This window comes from Salvelinus fontinalis, chromosome 34, assembly GCF_029448725.1.
Source record: "Salvelinus fontinalis isolate EN_2023a chromosome 34, ASM2944872v1, whole genome shotgun sequence".
NCBI lineage: Eukaryota > Metazoa > Chordata > Actinopteri > Salmoniformes > Salmonidae > Salvelinus > Salvelinus fontinalis.
Window position 1 is genome coordinate 11,649,920 of NC_074698.1, and position 19,089 is coordinate 11,669,008.

The window sequence follows — 19,089 nt, forward strand, 5'->3', positions numbered from 1 at the left end:
ATCAAATGGGGAGAGCTGATTTCCTAAGCAGATGGGGGGAAAGAACAGTGGGGTGAAAAGGTTTGTCATACACAAACAAATCTGTACCACATAGACAAGGAAGTGGCCATAACAGAGCACTGTTTGGTCTCTGCTTGTCCCTGTCCTTGTAGTGTGGGATAAACAGTCTCTGACTCAACATCTCCTCCTCAGTCTGCTCTGAGGTTTTTCATCAATCCAAGGATGGAGAGAGAAGGCCAAACATTCATCTGTTTAGACCATTTCACATTTCCCCTGGTTTTTAAACAGTGTATCTCTCCCTGATGTGATGTGTGTGACTGAAGATTGCGTCATACCAACTCACTGGACTCAACATCCGCTGAGAAATAAAGTGCCATCTGGAAAATACTAAAAGAGCACAAGATGTTGTGGGTTATAGTTCCATTAGAGCCCCATGTCCATTTGATACATCGTCAGACTTCAAGATCTAATGCAGTGTAATACATACGATATTTATTCAGAAACACAAAATAATTAAGTTAATTGTCTGGTAATCCACAAAATTGTTGTGGTAGCTGTCTCATGGAAAACATTGAGGAACAGGCGTGTGTTCAGATTAACTGATGTGCAAAGCAAAACTAGTGTGATTATCAGATTAACAGATCGTAGAATAGAAAACGTTTGGATGGGGCCTTCCCTGAATTCATCAGTTCCTTTCAATTGCAATATTCATTCCATTTTACAAACTAAAGATGATCAGGTGCCTAGACAAAACATTTTTGAGCCGAGAGTTCCTGAGACAGCATCACCAAATATGCTGTTTTATTTCTTATTATTTGTAATCTTTTTTTAAATCTATCTTTTTTTAAATATATTTTCCCTCTTTATTATTTTCCCCTAATACGCTGATTTCCATCTTAAGCAACAACAACACTGTATCACAAACTATCTGTCTGCTACTTAGAGGTGGAATATCAAGCAAGATGTCTCACTCTGACAGAAACCTTAATCTCACTTTTCCTCTGAACACTAAAGGCTGAAAACAGAATCATACAAAAAACACTGAACCAGGATTGCAGTATAACATCATTTAGCATTCAACGCAGACAGAAACACTGTATATAAAGAGGAGCAGTTTGTAAAGCTGCTTATTAAACATAGTTGGATAGCTGGTGTTCCTTGATTGTGTGAGTGGGACAGTCAAAGTCATTACCCAATGTTTGAAAAAGCAGATCCAAGTTGGTTTCTAAGCACATTAGAATACTAGAACACATGATATTCGCACACTTACACTGGTTAAAATATATAGAAGAATGATGTTATTTATGCAGTGCACCCCCAGTATATAAGGCATCCAGTCCATTGACACCACTCCAGAAAGACAAAGGAAAGATGATGACACTGTCATACACATCAGTGTGTACAACAAGAAGATCCTTCTTCGGCACTAGTTATACAAGTCCATCTTAGTCTCTGGTTTCAGATCAATGAAAAAAAATGAAACATATGCCTAACTAAAATTGTCTGCAGATTTTACAATGTGGGGTCACATGAATGTTCATCAGCTGTATGCTCATAATTCCTCCTTTCTGTCCTCAGTGCATGTCCACAACATCGCTTGGTTTTCTGCTTTCCCTTGCAGCCAATTCATTTCTCACTTTGTCAAAGAGGACTGCCCGATATTGGTTCCTCTTGTTATCGCGAGGCCCCTGCAGTGCTCTCATCTCTCTGCCTCCATGGTAACGCTGGCCTGTTCACTGGAGGCCTGCTGAGTGACGGCTTGGGGCCACCCAGGGGGAGGCACCCGAGAGGGCAGCTGCCCAGAAGTCCACAGGCCCTGCTGCGTCTGACCTGGGGCAGAAGGGCCCATGGCCCAGTTGACCTGAGGAGGAGAGGTCGCCATGGAGGCTACGGGACTGCTGGCATTGAAGCTCTCTGAGGCCTTGAGGCGGGAGAACATGGCCAGTGCGTCTGGGAAGTTGGGAGGTGTTGCTGGTGTGTTGGCTGGAGTGTGCATCTGTGGAGAAAGGAGAGAACCATTAATAAGAGAACATCGATCTGTAAGCATTTCTGATTGCATATTTCACTACTGACTTTTGTAATTACTGCCGCATTGTCTCCAGTTCTAATTGACATGCTTGGTTTGATTTACCATCTTGACACTTATGTCCTCCCTCAACTGATCCTTAGAAGTGCCTACATCATAATAGTTGTGGAAGCGAAAAGGGAAAAATATTTTAGCCCAACTTCCTCAGACTGACCCCTTGTCTTTCCACCAAATTCTACATCCTGCCCTGAGTCTGCCCTCTCAGCTGACACTACAGAGAGCAGGCCCTAGGAGACTGCTCTGTGGCTGCCAAACACAGGACCAGTCAGCCAAAACAAACACCATTCCATGAGTAAGAACCTAAGAGGGTCCAAAGGAATCGTACCTTCCAGGACGTAAAAGGTCAAAGCAACCAGTGTTAGGATTCACCCCAACCATCTGAAGGCTACCAGACTGTCTGTTTTCTCGTTGTGTGGACAGGATATCCACCACATAATAGATTATGCAATATCTCAAACAGTCATGTGGTTTGTAGTGGAACTAGAGGAAACCGATACCCTCCCCCCCAAGTCACATGCTTGCCTTCAGAATAGGTTTTGACTGCGGTTAACATATTTCTGTAGGAGGATTGTCAGACAATTTAACTACATTTTGTTAATGAGAGCTGAAATATGTACAAGAAGAAAAAGATGTCCACAGGCTAATAAAAAAATTCTTATTACTTGATAAGAACATTAGTGGAGTATTCCACACATATGGATTTCTAAGGTTTCTATGGTGCAGTAAGAATTAATGAGTTAATGAATGAACAAACATTGGATTTCCCACAGGCATTAGCGTTGAGCTGCTTCAATAGGAACGAGACATGCCTTTATTCAACGTAATCATTTATGATGCGCAGTGAACCTTAAAGCTAGTATGTGCATTGCTCAGTTCAGGACAAGCATGTCTTTGTACAAAAAACGGGTCAGCAGCAGCCATACTAGCATAAGGCTGGCTGCTTCAGAAATGTCATTTTGCAGATCACTGGTAGCCTACATTTGCTTCAGTCAATAACACTGCAGCAATAAATTGTAAGTGATCATAACAGACTTCCTGTCAACTGACACACATGGCGGCAATAAAACAATGATCTAAGTGTAATGGGTGCGTGTCGGTGGCAGGGAAGTCAGGCGCAGGAAAACGAACTTGGTATAAACGGAGTCGTTTAATAAGTGCTCATAAAACTCCAAAAACCAAAATATACAAAAAAAATGATATAAGTGGGTACAAAACTCGTCGCACACCGACACATGACTTGCACATAATTTACAATAAAGCAATCTCCGACAAGGACATGAGGGGAAACAGAGGGTTAAATACACAACATGTAATTGATGGGATTGGAACCAGGTGTGAAGGAAGACAAGACAAAACCAATGGAAAATGAAAAATGGATCAGTGATGGCTAGAAGGTCGGTGACGTCGACCGCCGAACACCGCCCGAACAAGGAGAGGGACCGACTTCGGCAGAAGTCGTGACACTAAGATATGATTTAGAATTATATTTCTTTATACTATATCTGTTTACAAAACGGTTAAAACTGTACAGCTGAAAAACACATGTAATACAAAAGCCTTCTCCGTTATCTGACCACAATAACAAGACAGCCTGGTATGTGTGGGAGTTTCCACTGCTTTACATTGAAAGAGGTCAGCAGTGTATAGGGAGAAGGGTGTTGAAGGGGTTGGCTATGTGGACACACAGGGTGTGGGCCTCAGTGTGTGGCAGCTGCTCAGTCAGATCAGCTGGCTCTGTACACATAAACACACAGGAGACCGACCGTGTATTTTCTCATCTGGAGCTGCAAAGTTGCTATAGAAACAGTCCTGTTTGATAGGGATGGATCCTGTAATAGCAGCTGCAGCCAGGGAAACAGTACAAGAGAGCTTGTTTTAGAGAGTGTGGTCTTTCTCATCCCTTTTCCTATTGTTTATTGTCAGTTTGCCATATTTGTGGCTCAGAATAAACAATGGCAAACTGTACCCTGTACTAAAGCCCTGCATCCTACCAACCAGCATTGTCCATTTTAAACAAATGTGCTATTGTACACCAGGCAGTCTACTCTACCATTGTTCAAAGGGCTTGTAAACAGACGCATTTTCTTTTCAAAATGATATCCCGCATCAGAGCACATCTAACTGTAGACACTAAACGTCTAATAGCATCCCAAATAGTAATAACAAGGGTAGTAGAACAGTTTACAAAAGCTGTTTCTTTTGGACGATGTTATGAAGACTCTTTAATTGACTCGATTCATGACTGCCACAGACCTCCTGGCATCCTAAACATTGACTGGGACATTGTGATAAGCCACACGTCTACAATATTGCCACCAGCCTATGCCTTATTAGCCTGCTGTAGTTAAACCCCCTATGTGCATTTCAATCATGAGGGGCGTAATCTGTGGATGTAACATCCCATAAGCACGTTGAGTTTCAACACTGACCTCCATCGTGTGATCTACAAGATAAAAGTGTTGAGGGCACCATGGGTAATCTGTCTTTCGTGAGGCTGCACCTTTTTCAGAGCTGTTTCACTAACTCACAGTCGCCCTACACAATGTCTGTTTCTATGTATGTGGTCAACTGTCCAACGAGACGAAAGAAAGGAAATTCAGACATCACGCGTCACGTGCTACACAGCTTACATTACTGTGTCCTGTATCAACAAATCAATCTCACCAACCTCCAACACAAACAGGTCAATGAGCAACCATAGAGTGAGTCAATAATTAACCCAACACAGTCCCTTGTTGTTATTATACAGCCAGGGATAGATTAATATACAGATGCTGCTTTGTCATGTCAACTTGTTCAAGTTGTACAAGTGTCATTTTAAACCAAAGTCAGAGTGATCTTCGTAGCAATACAACCACTACTGACAACAGAAACAGTACCCTACAGCACTTTCAAAAACATGACCTTTAATAGCCTTGGGTGTAACAGAGTTAATTTCGTAACCTCACTCCCCAGCTTGAAATGTTTCCACATCATGTTACATGTGCATCGGGCCTCTCCTACGCTTGGCCTTTCTGCGCTGGTCTGTTTAAGGACACAGTGGGCACATACTGCACCGTAGTTAACCTGTCAACCAATTGTCAATGAAAGGGGCTCAACTTAACCTTATGCCACGCCTGACAGCCAACCCCTAATGTAAACAGACCACGCCAGATGTATTGCCAATGTCACCGCTTCTTATCAAATCTAATGTCTGCCCACATCCTGTTTATTTTCATCAGTTTGAAAATTAAAAAATGAAAATAGAAGTAGAATGAGATTATTGGGAAATGGCAGACCCAGTGGTAGGTTATGAGAGGTAAGGTTCTAGACCTAAATAAGCTGATATCTTATTGCTCATGAAGCCAGATGTTGTTTCGAAGGAGGAAATATACAGGCCAAATGGAAAATCTACATGACAAATGGCCTAGAATAAACTGTGCTAATGTCCTGTTATACATGTGTCAACATTTGAACACTGTCATTAAAAGACAATGTATGTACAGTTGAAGTCGGAAGTTACATACACTTAGGTTTGAGTCATTAAAACTTGTTTTTCAACCACTCCACAAATTTCTTGTTAACAAACTATAGTTTTGGCAAGTCGATTAGGACATCTACTTTGTGCATGACACAAGTAATTGTTCCAACAATGTTTATAGACAGATTATTTAACTTATAATTCACTGTATCACAATTCCAGTGGGTCAGAAGTTTACATACACTAAGTTGACTGTGCCTTTAAACAGTTTGGAAAATTCCAGAAAATGATGTCATGGCTTTAGAAGCTTCTGATAGGCCACAGGTGTCAAACTCATTCCACGGAGGGCCGAGTGTCTGCGGGTTTTCGCTCCTCCCTTGTACTTGATTGATGAATTAACATCACTAATTAGTTAGGAACTCCCCACACCTGGTTGTCTAGGGCTTTATTGAAAGGAAAAACCAAAAACCTGCAGACACTAGGCCCTCCGTGGAATGAGTTTGACACCCCTGTGATAGGCTAATTGACAACATTTCAGTCAATTGGAGGTGTACCTGTGGATGTATTTCAAGGCCTACCTTCAAACTCAGTGCATCTTTGCTTGACATCATGGGGAAATCAAAAGAAATCAGCCAAGACCTCAGAAAGAAAATTGTAGACTTTCACAAGTCTGGTTCATCCCTGGGAGCAATATCCAAACGTCTGAAGGTACCACGTTCATCTGTACAAACAATAGTACGCAAGTATAAACACCATGGGACCACGCAGCCGTCATACCGCTCAGGAAGGAGACGCGTTCTGTCTCCTAGACATGAACGTACTTTGGTGTGAAAAGTGCAAATCAATCCCAGAACAACAACAAAGGACCTTGTGAAGATGCTGGAGGAAACAGGTACAAAAGTATCTATATCCACAGTAAAACGAGTCCAATATCGACATAACCTGAAAGACCGCTCAGCAAGGAAGAAGCCACTGCTCCAAAACGCCATAGAAAAGCCAGACTACGGTTTGCAACTGCACATGGAGACAAAGATCATACTTTTTGGAGAAATGTCCACTGGTCTGATGAAATAAAAATAGAACTGTTTGGCCATAATGACCATTGTTATGTTTGGAGGAAAAAGGGGGAGTCTTGCAAGCCGAAGAACACCATCCCAACCGTGAAGCACGGGGGTGGCAGCATCGTGTTGTGGGGGTGCTTTGCTGCAGGAGGGACTAGTGCACTTCACAAAATAGATGGCATCATGAGGAAAGAAAATTATGTGGATATATTGAAGCAACATCTCAAGACATCAGTCAGGAAGTTAAAGCTTTCTCGCAAATGGGTCTTCCAAATGGACAATGACCCCAAGCATACTTCCAAAGTTGTGGCAAAATGGCTTAAAGGCAACAAAGTCAAGGTATTGGAGTGGCCATCACAAAACCATACCTCAATCCTATAGACAATTTGTGGGCAGAACTGAAAAAGCGTGTGAGAGCAAGGAGGTCTACAAACCTGACTCAGTTACACCAGCTCTGTCAGGAGGAATGGGCCAAAATTCACCCAACTTATTGTAGGAAGCTTGTGGAAGGCTACCCGAAATGTTTGACCCAAGTTAAACAATTTAAAGGCAACGCTACCAAATACTAATTGAGTGTATGTAAACTACTGACCCACTGGGAATGTGATGAAAGAAATAAAAGCTGAAATAAATTATTCTCTCTACTATTATTCTGATATTTCACATTCTTAAAATAAAGTGGTGATCCTAACTGACCTAAAACAGGGAATTTTTACTCGGATTAAATGTCAGGAATTGTGAAAAAACGACTTTAAATGTATTTGGCTAAGGTGTATGTAAACTTCCGACTTCAACTGTATGTTTTGTATAGTATGTATCATAAGTGCTGTAGCACTGAAATCATATTATTTAATTTTTTACTTTATTTTTTTTTACTAAAACAATGTTCACTTTTCCTGGAACCACCCTCTCCCACTCGACACATTTTCAAGGATTCAATTGAAGAAAAAGAATAGTAGCAGTACAGATCATTCATAACTCACATGACTTCATTTGCCGACTATAAGTATTAGAAACATAGCAGCCTATCATGTCACCATTCATGTGAAATAACACAGTAAGTAATTAGCTACAGTACATGACAAGGCACTATGAACAACGTGGCCAATGTGTGTTTCTTTTTGTCAGGCTTGTGTTTCGGTACAACACGGCGGGCACGGACGACAAGTGCATGAATATAAATATAATCATAGATGTTGCAATAATCATCATCATAATGTAATAATAATAATAATACATCAATCATTCATTGTTAACAATAATACTGTAGGTTTTCTATACTTACCATTTGATGATGGTGACTGTATGGAATATTGGTTTCTTGAAAAAAGACACTTAATGCAGTCTATTGAAAAATAAAATGTATGTGTCAATAAGCAACAGTCCAGTGTGCATTACACATATGATAGCCCATTGCAGACAGATACAACCTAAATTGATATTATACTATCTGCTGTGAAAATGTTACATTGTGCCATTAGGCTGCTGAATACCATAGTTAGCTACATTTTCCTTGCATAATAGCATTAGCCCACTGGGATGTTGTAAAGATAACCAGATTATTTTACAAATGATTGGCATTACTGTATTAATTAGATGTATTTAATCAATGACTCTGAGAAACAGACACAGACTGATTTCTGTAACTGATCTATCTTCCATGCACCAAACTCAGACCATTATTAAGAAGAAAAGGTTCCCATACCTCGAACTGCCAATGTGCCGCTTGTAGAAGCTGTTTCGCTTGGTCTGCCGCGCATCCAGCAGTCAGGACGAATTGATTTATCATAACTTGGTGCTTTAGATCATCCATATTTGCAGAAGAGGGCTATTCTAAACCTTTCCCCTTGGTTTGGTGCTCAGTCCTTGAGGTTATTCTCCCTTGCATTAGCCTTTCCTCTCATCGACCATGGAGACAGCACAGTCAGCAGTGAAAACTCAAATATTTACTCTATGAACTATGTTCAGTGTCCTGAGCACCCCTCTGATCGGCAGCACGAGAGCGCAAATCAGAGCGATGGGGAGGGGCGATCAGTAGGTCGGTGACAGAAAGAACTACAAGTTCCTAACACCATGTAGTTTGACGTTTCACACATCAGAAGGCTTTTGGCTAGAAACTTGTGTTTATTTTCTTTAGCGGACACCCAGTTATCCTTGGTTCTATCGTTATTCTTGACAGGTACACAGTTGGATATATACGTGGCTGTGTAATACCGAAGAAAGTCTAAAACTTGTTACAAAACTGTCCCTTGGACGATAAATACACTGGCGTAAGGGCTAGTAACGTTAGTAGTTAGCCAAGTATTTAGCTAATTAGCTAGCTAGCAACAACAAGGAAAGATGGGGTCGATTCTTAGCCGGAGAATCGCTGGCGTTGAGGATATTGATATACAGGCGAATTCTGCTTACAGATTTCCACCGAAATCGGGTAAATATAGCTATTAATTTGGATTGAAACGCTAAAACTCGAACTATAGCTAACGCTGCTAACGTCAGTTAAACTGACATCATCAGCTCCCAACATTATAGGCCTAACGTTACATGTGAACGCTATAAATGGTTAATTGTATGATATTCAGTCGTGGTGAGATGTTTATTTGATGAGGCAGGGATGAGTTGTACATCGGTGCCCTGTTCTTGTCCTGATTAAAGATAGGCCTACCATAATGATTTTATCCTGGTTCTAATCTAGTCACATACTTCTATTTTCTTTTAAGGGAATTACTTTGCCAGCCATTTTTTCATGGGAGGGGAGAAATTTGACACTCCCCATCCAGAGGGTTACCTATTTGGAGAAAACATGGATCTGAACTTCCTTGGAAATAGGCCTGTACAAGTAAGGACAAACAAGTTCGCTATACAATGGCAAAGGTTCTTAGTTATGTTGTTAAGTTTTTCATCTTGCAAGCTGCTGACAGATAAGTAACATGTACAGCATATTAGTTTAAGTGGAAGTTCAGGAGTAGTCCTTGATTCACATCCCCCATGCTATTGGTTAGGCTATTAGGTTAAGCATTTAGGTTAAGGCTATTAAGCATTTGAAGTTTATCTGCATTGGGCTGTTCTTTTCTTAGACTAGTTGTCGTGTCTCACCTTTGCTTAGTTTCCGTACGTGACCCCGGCACCCCATGAGCCTGTGAAGACCCTGAGAAGTCTGGTCAATATCAGAAAGGACTCCCTGCGCTTGGTCAGGTGAGGAAAAACACCATCATATTCTACAGCAAGTAGTCTTCAGACTAACCTTAACCTCATTTGTTTTTCTACGTGGTTTTCATTGTCAAGTGATTCAGGTCAAGAATCCTGGCTGATTGAGCTTCGCTTAACATCTATTCACTGTACTTGTTTAGGCCTACGTTTCATTTGATATTGACATGCCTTCATAAGTGTGGTGCATGAGGGATTTGTTTGTTGTTGTTAACTTAATCATAGCTTCAGTTTCAAAGTTATGTCATTTTGAAATTGGCCACTTGAAAAAGCTAGCCTAACATTGTTTTGTTCGTCTGCTTGACTACTAGGTACAAAGATGACACTGATGCTCCAGTAGAGGAAGGAGGGAAGCCAAAGGTTCTGTATGGTGTGGAATTCACATTTGACGCTGATGCTCGTGTGGCTATCACCCTGTATTGCCAAGCTTTTGAGGAATTCACCAATGGGATGGCAATGTATGTACGAGTCTGATTCAGAAACCTTTTCATTTACATAATAGACTATGTTTAGCATCAATATGCTATTTCTAAGTCATTCACTAATTAGAAATACATATTTTCTTCCACTGTCTCTTGCTCCCAAATATCTAACTAAATGCAATCCAGCATTTGACATTTCTCATTTGAAATTAAATCCATGCCTTTTATCTGTTTCTGAAGATGTGCAGTGAAATTGTTTTATTCACTTTAAAGACACGTTGTATAAGAACATCGTATGATAGTGGCCAATGTACAGCATAGAACGCCAGTCTCCAAAAAGCAGACTGGGAGAGATACAATGGGTCCTTAGCAACCGCCTGTCTCCATGGATACGCATGTCATCTGAAGAGGGAATTAATATAATAGTTTATGCTGAGGTCATTATGTGAGTGGATGGATGTGTTTCTGCCTCTTTTTTTTTTTTTTTTTCATGTTTTTTTATTGAGCTTTTCCATTGACAAATTTAAGAGGGAAAATTCGGAAATTGATTTTATTTAGGCCTAATGCTGTTTTTCATTATTTGTGGTCGAAGAAACTGCTTTCAACAAGAGATCTGAAAAAGAACATCTTATATTTCCTGGATATACTAAATTAACTTTGATAGTTTTTTGTATTGATAAGATATTGACATCACTGTTTCTGTCCTGTGTAGGTACAACCCAAAGGGCCCAGCCCTGGTTTCTGAGACTGTACACTATAAGAGGGGTGTGAGCCAACATTTCTCCCTGCCTTCTTTCAAAATCGATTTCACCGACTGGAAGGAGGAGGATGTGAGTATATCTGGGCAGCAGCACTCAATCCTGTGGAGTGATGTCACCAGCTGACCGTTGATAAACTCATCTGTTGTCACCATTTATTTTATCTTTACAGCTGAACTTTGAGCTGGACCGGGGTGTTTTCCCCATGGTGATCCAAGCTGTGGTGGATGAAGGGGATGGTAGGTGGTCCAAACGGTTTGACGCTGATGTTAATGTTCTGCGCTCCATATATAATTCAAGGCTGACTTAATAACAAACTTAGTTGGCAACTGTCTCTCCGCTGTACCACAATAGCAGGTGCTAGATTAGACATTCTGTATGCACAGAGTACAGTAATCCCTTATGAATTAGTGTTTGTCCTTTTCCAGATTGCTTGGGACATGCACATGTGCTGCTGGCAGCCTTTGAGAGAGTAAGTAACTCATTGTGTCGATTGAGTGGAAGAGGACAGTGTTTGAATTTGACTCAAATTTGCATCCCGCGTCTGATGTCATGAAGTTCTGTTTTCACTCACAAATATGTGAAGTAAACACCATTTCTTCCTTTCAAGCATGTGGATGGCAGTTTCTCCGTCAAGCCTCTGAAGCAGAAGCAAATTGTAAGTTAATACAAGTTAATCCATGTCTTCTCTATTATATTAGTAGATTATTCAAAATACAAAATGCCTGAATAACAAAAACATGTTCATTTACAACACATACATTTGTTAGCATGTGTGCTTACTTCCTCTTTATCCGCTATGGGACATAAGGCTACAATGTGTTCCTCTCATCATTCTCTGTCCTTGGCCACGTGTTGTTGCCATGTGTGCTCTCTGTTATAGGTGGATCGTGTGAGCTACCTGCTGCAGGAGATCTATGGAATTGAAAACAAAAATAACCAAGAGACCAAGGTTGTTATTCCAGAACTCACCAGGAACACTTTTTGTAGATGCATACAGTAGATGTATTTAACATGAATTTACAAAGGCTTTTGCAAAGCAACACATTTTTACATTATAGAGGTGTAACCACACCTGAATATTTCAGGAATGTGGCTCATTTTGCTGTAGGTTTTCAGACCGTTGGTTTGCGTAGTCAATTTCTTTCTACATGTTCATCACTCTTCACAAATGTTTTTTGGTTCTCTGCAGCCGTCGGAGGATGAGAACAGTGACAACAGCAATGAGTGTGTTGTTTGTCTGTCAGACCTCCGAGACACCATCATTCTGCCCTGCAGACATCTGTGTCTCTGCAACTCCTGTGCTGACACCCTGCGTTACCAGGCCAACAACTGTCCTATCTGCAGACTGCGTAAGGAGCGATGCTAGTTTGTTTCCAATAGGCTTCCAACTGGGATTTCATGCCTTAGCTAATAGGAAATAGACCTGCCAGGCTGCCATGTTTCAGAGCTCAGCGAGAGAGACACCTAATGGACGTGGAGATGAATGCCCTGTGTGGACTGAGCTGATTTAAGGAAAAAGCTGTAAAGTTGACATTTTAGTGAAGATGCAGTCACATTTGACAGTGTGTAGTGTAATCAGTGTTTGGTCTGTCTCTCTCCCCAGCCTTCCGAGCCTTGCTGCAGATCAGAGCTGTGAGGAAGAAGCCTGGGCCGCTGTCCCCTGTGTCGTTCAGCCCTGTACTGGCTCAGACCATGGACCATGATGAGCACTCGGTACGGCGCAAACGACCCAGGCATTTGTTGTTAATACACACATGGCATCATTTGTGTCAAGGATTGTTTCTTTTTCTACTTTTATTTAACAAAACTCAACTCCATCACGATGCAATTACAAAGCCTTTAATAAATGGCTGTGAATGACTAGTGAAGATATGAGCAGTCTTTCTGTGTGCATCTCTCCAGAGCTCAGACTCGGTTCCTCCAGGTTTTGAGCCCATCTCTCTGCTGGAGGCTCTGAACGGCCTGCACTCTGTGTCCCCCTCCATCCCCCCCGCCCCCCTCTACGATGATATTAACTTCTCTGGGAGCCTGGTAGGGGAGGGTCGGCCGCTGGGCTCCCCAGAACACTCCGGTGACGGGGGCCTGCAGAAGGGCAAAGTCAGCAAGTCACCTGACAGGTAATCCTGGGACACAAGGGTAGTAACAAGCCCAGTTCACTTTCTCCTCCATCTGAGATGGACCATCTCCTTGAACTGTGCACTCGTACCCTACACTCCCCCTCATTGATTTAAAATGGACAGGTGTAAGGGAAGATGGTGGAACCTCCCTCCAGCGAATATTTAAACCAATCCAATGCTTTGAAATCTTTTGAGGTAGGGTGAACCAGGCCACACTTTAGGAAGAAGGGGGAGACACTGAAGTGGGCTAAAGTCTCCCAGTGCTGCTCTCTACAGTCCAGCTGCCTGCTACTGTAATGTTTCACACCATTACCAGTTGATTTGAACAGTCTCTAACTTGGAGCATATGCAATTTTGAATTATTTAGTTTTAGTATGGAGTTAATAGCCCTGACAGATTAACTGCCCGGATGGATTTTTTTGTTGACATTGGGTTTGACTCTGGATTGATTACTCATCAGTTTGTGTAACAGCTGACCCAGGGTCAGAATAAAGAGTGCCCGTATGTTGTGGTGAGCTGCTGCTAGAGGTCTTCTCCTGTATCCAGCACCATGCTACAAACTGATTAGACGGCGTGTCCTTGGGAATCCATCTAGTTGACATTGCTGAGCCTTGCCAACCTGCAGAAAATAAACTTACTAGGACAACAGTACAGAGTGCAGTCTGTTTATTATAAAGCTTCACGTTGGTTGTAAAACTGTTTTTTTGTTTATCAATGTCGCCTCATTGTAAGTGTTTGACCCCCACAGCACCCTGAGGTCGCCCTCATCACCTATCCAGGAGGAGGATGAGGAGAAGCTGTCTGAGATGTCGGACGCCCAGCCTCACACACTGCTCTCCAGCAGCCCAGCTCCCACCGAGGCCACTGCAGCCGAGGATGTACCGGAGTCCATCTCCCCAGATGATGGTGAGTTCTGTCATGCTCTGAATGCACGTAGTTAGCGGTCCAGTCTACATCAAGTTCGGGTAGGTGACCCCCTCCAAATAATGACTTGAAATACCTACCAGGGTACATTGCAAACCAGTGTAAGGACATTTAGGTCTTGTTGTGACCTTGTCTCTCCCTCCTGTTGTGGGTGGTACAGAGGACAGGCTGCACTCTGGAGGAGAGAGAGAGATCCTTCAGGACTACAGCAGTGAACACAGCAGCCTGACCAAAACAGAGAGTGACCCGCCAGGGGACCTGTCTCTGCCAGGTAAGCTAATAATAACACAAGGCCCAGGCCCGTGCGTATCTGTGCGCGTGTGCATGATTGTGTATGTTTGTCTGGATATTAAAGATATTCTCTGGTTCTTTTGTATACTTTTTAGCCAGTAGTTCTGAAAGTAGCGCCCACGAGCCAAAAGTGGCCCCAGAAAATTGCGTACTCTGTCACATATATGTACAGATATGTGCATCATGTCTCTCTCTCTCGGTCTACTGTATGCGTGTTGCTAGCTGTCACTCCCATGGCAAGCTGAAGATCATTGGCTGAAACTTTAATTGCTAGGGGGCTGGCCCATGTGGGGGTAAATGTAGGGAAAATGGCGCTGCACAGCTTCCAGAAAACAGTCAAACTAGGGATTTCTTGGCTAGTTCTGCTCATAGATTATGCATGAACTACACATTAACACAAAAAACGGGAACCTTGAAAAATACTTACTAGTTGCCAAAGTACCAGAGCATGTCTTTAATGCTCAAACCAATTGTTAACATACATTTTTCATTGCACGTATAACACCTTTTGGCTCTTTTTCTCTTTATTCTCCCATGCGTTCAGTCCCCCAGCTTTGCATCTAACCTGTGTGCTGTTTGTTCTTCTCTGTTTCCTTACTCCCTGCCCTGTCCCTTTACCTGGCCTTGCTATGGCCAGCTCTAGGTCCTGATGCCTGCTCTATTGGTGTGGAGGAATAAATGTGGTATGTAGGACTTCTCTGTCCTGTCTTTACCTGTCTCGTTGCTTCAGAGAAACTGATTCCTCGCTATCTGTCAGATTCAGGACAGTTGGTTAAAAATCTGCTGCAGGTTATAACTCTGTTTATCATGCAAATTGACAGCAAGATTGTATTGATAAGTATCCAATTGTTTAGATTTGATTTCACCGGAGTAAGAGATCCTCTTGTTTAATTGGATCATGCTCCTTGTGTCCACAGGGTCATCAGAGAGCCTGAAGAGTCAGAGTACCAACTGCTCCAGCCAGCCCCTCCTGTGTCCCTCCAGCAGCCTTCACATGGAGGATGAGCAACTTGACCCCTAACCTCTGGGCCCAACGCTTCTCCCTCTCTGGCTGAGTCCCAATTCACTTTCTCGCATGGATTTAACAATGGTGGAAACTCCCTCCAGTCAATAATTACACCAATCCAATGCTTTTAAATCCATGACGGGGAGTGTGAAAGTGCACATTTAGCCTAAAATATGAATAATTGGGACTTAGCCATGGTCTCCTCCCAAACCCATCCCTCCCCCATGATCCAGTCCCCTTGGGCCTTGTAGAAGACCTCTCTCCGACTTTGGTCACCGATTCATGCCATAACTGGCATTGATTCAAAATGTGTTTGTGGTGGTCATTGCAAGGATTTACTAAAACCATACTATACCTTAACAAAAAAACAACAAGTCCTTAATTAGATTGCTTTGCATACATACATTTAGGAGTGTGTAATTGTTTATCCATTCTGGATGGGGATGTGGTGCAGTGGCGGACATTGCATGATTCCAGTGGTTGAGTATGACTACCATCATATGGTGGTACTAGAAGCACACTCACTTTCAGTTTACTCTACTCAAATTACTGCTTGACACTAATTGTTTTAAAGAGCATTAATACCATTCATGTTGTATTCATCTAAACTAATAACTTTTTTTAACTGTTATTTCTTGGTGCTTGTATGATATGAAACGTTTTTGAAAACAAACTTTGAAACATTTCAGTGGACATTTGACATGATTAGACATGACATAATTGAATGGTGTCATTTTTAAAGGTTTTGAGGATTCATTCATTTTACTTTGAAATGGTGAATTCCCCTGTCATAGCAAGTCAAATTGAGGCATTTCATTTCAAGTTGTCTTCAACGGTAAATATCTGCATTTGTTTGTTTTTATACCGAATTATGTGATATCTTATATATTGTACCTGTACTAGAAAATTGTGTAGATTAATTTGCAAAGTTGTATATTTGTGTATTATAGAAGAAAATCTGTGGATTCAAATAAGGAGATTAGTAGATACAGCTACACGCACAGTATCTCACATATAGCTGATCGATTTTTAGTGACAGAGTCCAGCTTTACACCCTAACAGCTGAACACAAAGATAGAGCCTGCAACAAGCCAATACGCTATGCTGACTGTATAGCACAAACTGTGTTATTTGTAGACGTGGCATATTTCTGTAGTTATATTGTGGCTTGTCATCCTGGCATAGTCATTGTCTTGCTCAAGTTCCATGACTTGCAGTATCTGACTTCCCTATAGATGTAGCACCATACATATAGGTCTATGTGCCTTCAACTAAACAGATATGGCTGCTGCTAGTTGCATTTTTGGTGTTCTTGTGATGAAACTGTTTCAGGATATACAGCTGTATGAGCCTGTAGTCTAAGAGGTTTTTATTTACATTTGCTGATATACAGAGCTGTAAAAGTATGACATTTCTTTGCATTCTCAATGGTTCGTTAAATATTTTTAAAGAAACCTAATTGTTATTAAAACCAACTGTTCAGCAATTACAATTATGTTAAGTCCATATATTGATACATTTAATCTAAAAATGAACTACATTATGAGTAGACTTGGTTGTTATTTGGTCTGTATTGTGTGTGTGTTCTCATTTTTCCCCCCAGGAGGAATAAACTAAATGCTTCTCGACCATTTTACTTATGCAATATCTTGAGACATTGCATCTTTAACATTAGGTTATCTTTCGCTTGTGAGTTTTGTTGTAAAGGGGTGTAAAAACGATCCAATCTGCTTTGGATTAATACTGTTCATGTCATGTGTCTTTGACTAACGATATGTCATGTTAACTTTGATGATACACTTGTGCCTTGTTCCTGTTTCTCACTATTATTGACCTGGTATCCAGGATAACACCACATTTAGTGATTCATAACTCTATCAATTTCTGTCTGTCCCTGTGTACAGATGTAGGATCTTCATTTGATCAATCTTCTGTTACTGAGAATTTTCCTGCCCAGCAGGAAATGCAAACTTGTAGTGTATTCAAGGTTTAAAAAGGCTTCTAAAGTTTGTAATTTCTACTTTAAAATATCAGACTAGATTTGCACTAATGAAAAATGTATCAACCCCTACAAAAATGTCCCATTCATTATAATCCACATAATTCAAATTTTCTGTTGCTGCAGGATTACTTTCCTGCTGTAGCGAACTGGCTCAAATTAAGATCCTACATGTGTAGCCTATAGTCGCATGTGAATAACAATTAAATAAATGTAATGTTGAACACTTCTGTTTTTAACTGCATGTCTCATGCTTGACTTCCATTGATCTGTGATGACCATTTAGGGTGAATTCGGAAAAAGCGGGACACTTTACATTTCCAACTTCTGTAACCTCTTTCGACATCTATCCAACATATTAGCCCAACACATGATACATTTATGAAATCCTACAGATGTTTCGTAATCACACAAAAAAACGACTGTTGATTTCATATTCACAGGAGGCATGACCATATGTTCTTTTGTCAGACCAAGAAATAAAGGAATCAGGATTAATCTGTCCCAGTTTATATCATGTCCCACTCTTTCCCGAATTCACCCTATGCATAGTCCTACAAGTTGAAATGAAATGTGTATATATTATATATACAGTACCAGTCAAAAGTTTGGACACGCCTACTCATTCAAGGGTTTTTATTTATTTTATTATTTTATACATAGTAGAATAATAGTGAGACATCAAAACTATGAAATTACACATATGGAATAATGTAGTAACCAAAAAAGTGTTAAATTCTAAATAGATTATAGATTCTTCAAAGTAGCCACCCTTTGCCTTGATGACAGCTTTGCACACTTGTGACATTCTCTCAACCAGCTTCACCAGGAATGCTTTTCCAACAGTCTTGAAGGAGTTCCCACATATGCTGAGCACTTGTTGGCTGCTTTTCTGTCATTCTGCGGTCCAACTCATCCCAAACCATCTCAATTAGGTTGAGGTCGGGTGATTGTGGAGGCCAGGTCATCTAATGCAGCACTCCATCACTCTCCTTCTTGGTCAAATAGTCCTTACACAGCCTGGAGGTGTGTTGAGTCATTGTCCTGTTGAAAAACAAATGTTAGTCCCACTAAGTGAAACCAGATGTGGTGGCGTATCACTGCAGAATGCTGTGGCAGCCATGCTGGATAAGTGTGCCTTGAATTCTAAATAAAGCACAGACAGTGTCACCAGCAAAACACCATCACACCTCCTCTTCCATGCTTCATGGTGCGATCTGACAAAGACATGACGGTTGGAACCAAAAATCTCAAATTTGGACTCATGAGACCAAAGGACAGATTTCAACCAGTCTAATGTCCATGGCTCGTGTTTCTTGGTCCAAGCAAGTCTCTTCTTCTTATTGGTGTGCTTTAGTTGTGGCTTCTTTGCGCTTTGCAGGTATTAAACCATGAAAGCCTGATTCACGCAGTCTCCTCTGAACAGTTGATGTTGAGATGTGTCTGTTACTTGAACTCTGTGAAGCAGCAGGTAGCTTAGTGGTTAGAGTGTTGGGCCAGTAACTGAAAGGTTGCTGGATTGAATCCCTGAGCTGACAAGGTAAAAATCTGTCGCTCTGCCGCTGAACAAGGCAGTTAACCCACTGTTCCCCTGTAGGCTGTCATTGTAAATTAAGAATTTGTTATATACTGACTTGCCTAGTTAAATTTAAAAAGCATTAATTTGGGCTGCAATTTCTAAGGCTGGTAACTCTAATGAACTTATCCTCTGCAGCAGTGGTAACTCTGGAATTTCTGTGGTGGTCCTCATGAGAGCCA

At 41.3% G+C, this 19,089-nt stretch overlaps 2 protein-coding genes across 4 annotated transcripts; one reads left to right on the top strand and one right to left on the bottom strand.

Annotated features, from left to right (window-relative positions):
• Positions 1 to 465: 465 nt before the first annotated feature.
• LOC129833101 (UBA-like domain-containing protein 1) lies at positions 466 to 8,601 on the bottom strand. Its single transcript, XM_055897404.1, has 3 exons — positions 8,313 to 8,601; positions 7,893 to 7,952; positions 466 to 1,996 (listed from the first exon to the last, which is right to left on the bottom strand). The coding sequence occupies exons 1-3, from the start codon at positions 8,418 to 8,420 to the stop codon at positions 1,700 to 1,702; spliced, it is 465 nt and encodes a 154-aa protein (XP_055753379.1). The 5' UTR covers positions 8,421 to 8,601; the 3' UTR covers positions 466 to 1,699.
• A 59-nt stretch (positions 8,602 to 8,660) lies between these two features.
• On the top strand, positions 8,661 to 17,570 carry LOC129833100 (probable E3 ubiquitin-protein ligase MGRN1). Of its 3 annotated transcripts, XM_055897402.1 has the most exons (16): positions 8,662 to 9,035; positions 9,325 to 9,443; positions 9,711 to 9,799; positions 10,123 to 10,269; positions 10,946 to 11,063; positions 11,164 to 11,230; positions 11,420 to 11,463; positions 11,602 to 11,649; positions 11,875 to 11,943; positions 12,184 to 12,343; positions 12,598 to 12,707; positions 12,897 to 13,111; positions 13,860 to 14,017; positions 14,196 to 14,306; positions 14,964 to 15,009; positions 15,244 to 15,332. In XM_055897402.1, exons 1-15 carry the CDS (start codon positions 8,948 to 8,950, stop codon positions 15,002 to 15,004), a joined length of 1,584 nt encoding a protein of 527 aa, XP_055753377.1. In that variant the 5' UTR covers positions 8,662 to 8,947; the 3' UTR covers positions 15,005 to 15,009; positions 15,244 to 15,332. The 3 variants fall into 3 exon arrangements, with proteins under 3 accessions (XP_055753376.1, XP_055753378.1, XP_055753377.1); XM_055897401.1 differs by lacking the exon at positions 14,964 to 15,009 and having other exon boundaries at positions 8,661 to 9,035; positions 15,244 to 17,570; XM_055897403.1 differs by lacking the exon at positions 14,964 to 15,009 and having other exon boundaries at positions 8,661 to 8,786; positions 15,244 to 17,570.
• The last annotated feature ends 1,519 nt before the right edge of the window (positions 17,571 to 19,089 follow it).